Source organism: Nannobrachium achirus, assembly GCF_963921795.1.
Source record: "Nannobrachium achirus genome assembly, chromosome: 10".
NCBI classification, from domain to species: domain Eukaryota; kingdom Metazoa; phylum Chordata; class Actinopteri; order Myctophiformes; family Myctophidae; genus Nannobrachium; species Nannobrachium achirus.
Genome location: NC_137819.1, coordinates 51,660,119 through 51,667,576, shown reverse-complemented (window position 1 = coordinate 51,667,576; position 7,458 = coordinate 51,660,119). Strand labels below are relative to the sequence as shown.

The 7,458-nt window shown below is 41.6% G+C and overlaps 1 protein-coding gene across 1 annotated transcript; it reads left to right on the top strand.

Moving 5' to 3' along the window:
- Positions 1 to 3,063: 3,063 nt before the first annotated feature.
- Positions 3,064 to 4,218, top strand: gja4 (gap junction protein alpha 4; the record flags this gene model as incomplete). The annotated part of the gene is made up of 1 exon (XM_080735568.1): positions 3,064 to 4,218. One exon carries the CDS (start codon positions 3,064 to 3,066, stop codon positions 4,216 to 4,218), a length of 1,155 nt encoding a protein of 384 aa, XP_080591694.1.
- Between the last annotated feature and the right edge of the window lie 3,240 nt (positions 4,219 to 7,458).

Genomic DNA, 7,458 nt, shown 5'->3' with positions numbered 1-7,458 from the left:
CTTTTAAAAGTGCGTTGCTCCTTCCACCGAAGTTTAATAATGAAACTCGGGGAGGTGAATGAGTGTGACTATTTTGAGATCACACATCGCCGTTTCCTGGAGCGGTTCCTGAGGGAGGGCCAATAAAGCCATGGGAAAGTTTCCCCCAATTTTTCCGTTTACAGGCAAACAGTTGGATACAAGCACAAGACCACCACGGAGCTCTAGAGCACTGAGACACTTTCAACAAGGAGACAGCCCCGATTTTACTACAGACAGGTACGTATGTCCACCTATATACGAATTTATTATGATTATGATTATGATTAGGGTAATAATCATAATAATAATAATGTATATTCTGTGTTAGTAGTAGCTATAGATTCAGGCTGTTTCTACATCAAATGCTTGTTTTAGATGTCATGACTGAGTAATAAGAACATTTACAGATACAATAGGCCTACATTAATACTTATGGATGAAGTTTAGGCTAAATTACTTAGGCTAGACACCTACTGATTGATTGATTGATTGATTGATTGATTGATTGATTGATTGATTGATTGATTGATTGATTGAATACTTTTAGAAGTTTGCATAGAAAAGGATACAGGAGAGTATAGGCTATACAGTTCACTGGTACAAGGTCAACTAAAAGGATATAGGCTAAACACCACAAGAAAGCTTTTGGTCTAGTTTAAATTGGGGTCCCTTTTTTCTCAGTTCATACAAGAACTGACATATTGTTTAATATGAAGTCTGTTTTGAATCAATGTGATGATTGAAGAGAGCACTGAAATTAGGTTGTGAACTTCACAATGTGAAGACTAGGCTATAGTAGAAGATTTAACTGTGACTTTGTGCTATATCCCTAATAGCCTAATTACCAAACTGAATTATCAGTTCAGGGTAAATAGTTTTCTTGTGTTGGATGGCATTATAGTGTAGTCAGTGTATAAGTGTTAAATGTTAAACTATCTGAGGGGATGTAGCCTAATGCTTCTCAGAGGGGATGAAATAACAGACAAACATAGTTCAAACATACAGAAGCCAAGGGGTTCCCACAGGATGTTTATGCACGTGTGTGTGTGTGTGTGTGTGTGTGTGTGTGTGTGTGTGTGTGTGTGTGTGTGTGTGTGCGTGCGTGCGTGCGTGCGTGCGTGCGTGCGTGTGTGTGACTATACAACATGTATTTGCTTCCTCCTGATAAGGGACCCTGTTATGCATCATCAATGATCATGCAGGAACTTATGAGTAATAGTCCCAATCCCAATATCAATGACGTACTAGTCCTTGCCTGTTCGAACATTATGTGCTCCGAATTAGAGGTCTTCTACGTTTTCAGGCCAAGGACCCCTTAGCAGAGAGGGAGATAAAGCAGAGACCCCCCCCCACACACACATATTCTATAAAATTGTGTTGCAGATTTTAATCGATTGTATAGATTCATAGACTTGTTTGACAGCGCTGTCATTAGTCGGATTTGTGTTAATGTGTTTTTTCGTCAATACTTTTTTTTTTTTACCTCTACACCAAACCTATTTGCCCAAAATAGCCGATATACAAGCTTTCAACGCCTGAGAGCTTGTAGATCTGCTATTTTTGGCCAAAGTTCTCCTCAGCAGAATAGGGATAAAAGAATCACATGAAGATTTGGCAGCCCCCTTGTAGTAACTCTGAGGACCCCCGGACCCCCTGATGAAGACCCCTGCTATAAAGTGTTTGTTCAACAGGGGTAACAGGGGTCTACCCATCTCTCCAGCTCTTTAGCAAACAGAAAATGCATTGCCAGGTCGGGATAATAATTTGATCCAACCAGGGGGCACATCTCATATAGGATACACTACAGAATAAACAAGTGTAACTGGAACACACAAAAACAGCAGACAAAATTGGAACTATCCTGGCAGTGCACGTGCAATTAGGACTAGAGAATCTACTATGGAGGAGTGGGTGTCATAGGTCAGAAAGACAGCTTTTGGTCAATCTGGATCTCTGTTAAAGTAGTGGGGAAGTGGAACACACAATAAAACTCAGGGTGTGTCACCTTTACCACCAATATGATTGCCTTGCTTTTTCCCCCGATGTCTTTTTGTTTATCACACATTGATAGACTGTCATACATACAGTATATTGTTTGTTTGTTTTTTCTTTGTGTTTGAGGTTTTGAGGTCGTTTAGCTGTGCAAATCTCCTGCTATAGCGAAGATAGAGTCCAGACCAGAGTGCAATTACTTTTAATTGTATTCTGTAGTAATGAAAAATGAATAAAAAGAAATACCCTTTTTCATGTCTCCCATTAGCGGCACTTCCATTGCACTCGCAATTGGTGTTATTGAGATCTTGGGATGTGGTGCTTGGGACCCACCCTGATAATGTGTAGGGTCTCAGCATGAGCTCATGGAAGAAATAATAAGGGCCCGGCCCGCTAATCACACAAGCCAGCTACACATGTTCTCAAATTAAAGAAAGCAGACCATTATACCATAAAGGTTCTTGGAAACTTGTCATCCATCCATTGTGCATACATCAAGTGTTAATTATGTGTCAGTAAAAAAAGTCTTATAGAGGAAAACATTTACGCTGATTGGACGGTTTATATGTTATTTGCACGACTGTTTTCTGTAACTGATTAGCTACTTATAATGACATTGTACAGTTTACACTTTACAGTCTCTATAAATGGCCTTTTCTTGGAGCGCACATTTGTGTATATCGTCACTGTCGGGCAGAAACCTTGTATCTACAAGTTTCAAACGTGTACTTTTTCGTTAAGTAAACCCCTGCTTCATCGTACAAGACTGTCGCACAAAACTAGTGAAAACAGCCGATCATTTTTAATGATAAATACAAAATGAAGCGTTTTGGACATACAAGGTTTCCACCCGACAACGACGATATGCACAAGGAGATGTATGTGTGTGTGTGTGTGTGTGTGTGTGTGTGTGTGTGTGTGTGTGTGTGTGTGTGTGTGTGTGTGTGTGTGTGTTTGTGTGTGTGTACAGTGTGCAGTGCAACTTGGCCTAAATTCACCTTGTTCTCTCTCTAATTTCATCCTCTGCTCTCTTCATCTCAGGACCAGAGGATGTCCAGGGCTGACTGGTCCTTCCTCGAGCATCTGCTGGAGGAGGGCCAGGAGTACTCGACGGGCGTGGGCCGAGTCTGGCTCACCGTTCTCTTCCTGTTCCGCATGCTGGTGCTGGGCACCGCCGCCGAGTCCGCCTGGGACGACGAGCAAGCCGACTTTGTGTGCAACACGCGCCAGCCCGGCTGCACGGCGGTCTGCTACGACCGGGCCTTCCCAATCTCGCACTTCCGCTACTTCGTCCTCCAGGTCATCTTTGTCTCCACTCCCACCATCTTCTACTTTGGATACGTGGCCGTGAGGGCAGCAAAGGACAAGAGGGAGGAGGAAGAAGGGGGCAAGGTGGACGACGGGGAGGGAGGCACGAGGAGGGAGATCCCGAATGACACTGAGGTGAAGAAAGTGAGCGTGATAGAGGGAGTGGATAAGATCAAAGGAGGGACGGCTAGGAAGGATATTTCCGATGCTCCTAAGCTGAAGGGCAGGCTGCTGTGCGCGTACGCGGTCAGCATCCTCGTCAAAGTCCTCCTGGAATCTGGCTTCATCGCGGGGCTGTGGATCCTCTACGGCGGCTTCTTCATCAAGGCCAGCTTCCAGTGCGTAGGGGATCCCTGCCCCCACACGGTGGACTGCTTTGTGTCTCGGCCCACGGAGAAGACCATCTTCACCATTTACACGCAGGTCATCGCGGCCATCTCCCTGCTCCTCAACCTCATTGAGCTTCTGCACCTCCTCCAGCTGGCCATCTCCCACCGGTTGGAGAAGCGATACCGCGCCTCAGGTCAGGCTGTCCCAACTCGGGTCAAGCGGGTGTCCGGCCAGCTGGAGGCTCCTGGACTGCAGATGGAGCTGGTGCCATCTTTCCAGGAGAGGAGTCGCCTCCACTTGCCCACGGAGGTTGAAGGCACGGGCTACCCCAAGCACTGCGAGAGCTATGTGGACTTGGAGGCTGAGAGGACATGGGATTCTAGGGAGGCGGTTAATGACCTGCTGCCCAGTTACCTGTCCTGCATGGGGGGTATGGGCTCTGGACATTCCCCCAGGAACCACCATAAGAAACATGCACACCAGACCCATGGGAAACATAGTCAAACCAACGGGAAACATAGTAAGGGCGCCCATAAAGGACACTCAAAGCAGAAGCATTATGTATGACAGGAATGGATAGGATTATGATGACCAAGGGAGCTTTGTCTAGCAGCGCAGTCTGCCATTTTAAAACATTGCCGAGCGTTAGACACTTGACGAGTGCATGATGAGAGCTCAAGACGACGACAAACAACTATTGCACTGTGAAGAGAATGCCTCAGAGGGAGGGACGTTCAAATGGTGCTTTAACAGATAAGTGGATCTATTCAAATCCAAACACTTTAAGAACAGTCCTGGAAGGAGATGGGGGGAGGGGGGTAAACTAAGAAAATATGAATCTGAGACTATGAGACAGGATGATATGGCAATATTATTCCTCTAGATTACATGGAATGGTTTATAGACCTAAATGTAGGCCTAACAGTGGAAAAACACTGTGATTGCCTCTGTCCGGTGAAGACCAAGAGGCTAAAATAGCCTCTGTAAGCATGACATGTTCCCCTGAGGATAATACTGTGGACCCTTGGAGGCCGCCTCTCTCTCTCCCCCTAGCTCTGCTCTGGACTGTGGAATGTACTGGGACCCATTCCCCAGGGATTGGTGTTGGTCGTGTGCAAGCAGCCATGTACAGTATGTGAGTGTGCATGTGCATGCACAGATGGGCATGCACAAATGTGCGCACGCACACACGCACGCACGCACGCACACATACACACACACTGCTTTTTTATCAAGCAAATGCCGCAAACATAATACTACATGGAAGCACATGGCATCAAATAATTATTACAAGGTTTACACAAGTTAAGTTATGAATGTAGAACGGATAAAAACCTATTTACTGTATGCAGTCATGAGGGCTTGCATTTCCCCATAGATTGACATTCATTCAACTGTGTGCAAAAACACACTCACTCTCTTACACAAACAGAGTTAGGGGTGAGGGGTCATGGAAACAGGGATGAGAGGGGGAGCAAAACAACGACTGTAATGGACTGATGCATTATAAAGGTTTGATAGCATTGCTGTCGGGAGGAAACCTTGTATCTCCATCAACTCTCAATGTCGCTGTTTGTGTTTTTTAAATGAATGGCCTTCATTGTTGTACAACTGTGTTTAAAAAAACTGGCAAAAATAGCCTATCTACTAGCTGTGAGCTTATTGCTTATATGCTATTTACAAAACATTTTGAAAGAAAATGTTAAAGTATGAGTGAAAGGTATTAAAAAAGTGCTTGTGACTAAATGATAACTACCATTTGAACACAGGATCCTTTTTCCATTTCCTGAAAAGAGATTTGGTGTTGGACATACAAGGTTTCCACCCAAAAGCGATGATATGAGAGAACACTGAAACTGAAAAGAGATTGAGAGAGATCAGAATGGAGGTGATGATTTTGAAAGAAGTGCTCGACCTTCATCAATTTAGGATAAATAGATTTTTTTTGCGGTACTGCTGAAAACAAAAGAGATGAAGTTCAGTTAAAAGCACTTCATGGAAAAAAATCGCTATGTTTGTAAAAACAGTATTTATTGTAGCCTATACTTTCATATTTATTCCATTTGTGGACAATAAATGTCTGTATGTAATTTAATAATGGTCTATGATTGGTTTATTAATGCACAGAGCTGAATTACCCTTTGCTACAATCAGACCCCAATAATACTTATTATCTGTGTTGCTTAATCTGCCTGTATGGATTGGCCTCTGTTGTAAGAACACTTGATGAATCTTTCCACAACAGTCTAGTACTCAATATTGATCATGTTTTTTTAAGGGATTTAATCTGAAGCCATTCATCTTTTTACATTCTTTCACAAATTACCTATTTTACATTTTGTTGTGTGACAATGTGATGGAAAAGTAGTGAAAATGTCCGGTCTACTAAACCGAAACTTAACAAAAAGTGTTGTGAGCCGTATTTGCTTCGCTTTGAACATTTTCACCTCTAAAACATGTCCAAAATAGAGACGCAATGTTGGAAGTGGTTAAAGGACAACTTTGTTTTTTTACAACAAGGGTTAATATTTTAGATTGTAATTAAAGAATATAAAAGATGAGTGTTATTAATTATTTCATTTACTTCTTTCTATTGTTTTAGAGATTCTTATTTCAGTGGTTGGGGGCATGCGTACAAGTGGCTAAATATGTCATTTTACACGGAATAAGCCCATTCCCAAGATACAACGAAACCTTTCATGGTTGGATGTGACTTATGGGGGCTAGAAGTGTTACAGTAAATAGCAATAAAGAAACTGCTGGCTTATTGTGTCTAAAAAGACATATTTAGCCACTTGTACGCATGCCCCCATGCGTACGTATGCCCTACATTTTAGCACGGTAAACGCGGTAAAACAATAGAAAGAAGCAAATGAAAACATTTTAACACTCGCTTTTTCTTTTCTCTAATTACAATCTAAAATATGAACCCTTGTTGTAAAAAAACAAAGTTGTCCTTTAAGCCTGTTTGTATGTGATATTATCATTATATTTTGGTATTTAATTTTGTGTGGGTGGAATAATATATACAGTACAGTGTCAGTGAAGATACACAGGGTATATGTTTCTTGTTATCTAAATGCTGTCATTGTGGAACCACTGAAGGGGTAGACCAAGGGGAATAACAGAATAATAAATGTATGGAGTCTTCCAGCGTATCCTGAGATTGGCCTCCTCAGGAAGAAAATGGAGGGAAATAACTATGATTTAATGGTTGCTCCTAGAGCCAAAGGGAAAAGGCATAATTTATGTGCCAGTAAATTAAGGTGATATAAAGAGGAAAACAGAGCCAGACAGAGCGATATAACAGTTTGGCAAATATGTCTGCCATCATTTTGAAATCTTTGTGCATTGTTGTGTTGTGAGCTTGTAGATCTGCTATTTGTTTACATTTTTGAATAGGTCTTATGTGGTCAAATAAAATGATCAGTTGTATCTTATATTTACTGTACTTGTTTTCTAGTTCAATATATAATTCAAGTTGTATAATTCATTGTTGTATCAATCGAAAAGCGGTTTATTTTAATGGATTGTTTGCTTAAAGGAGCTATAGTCAACTTTTTCATTGTAGGGCCGACACTTTGTTTACATCCTAGTCTATAGACTCCTAGTCTATAGACTAGAATGTAAACAAAGTGTCGGTCTGACAATGGCCAAAATGATTATTTTATCATTATTTTACGCTTGTTGTGGTCATTTTTGAATAGAAACAAATAATATGAAGCTTATTTTTTTTATAAAATATTTTCGAAACATTTTTATTTTAGCATCCGTTTTTCAAGAAAAAGTTGACTATAGCTCCTTTAA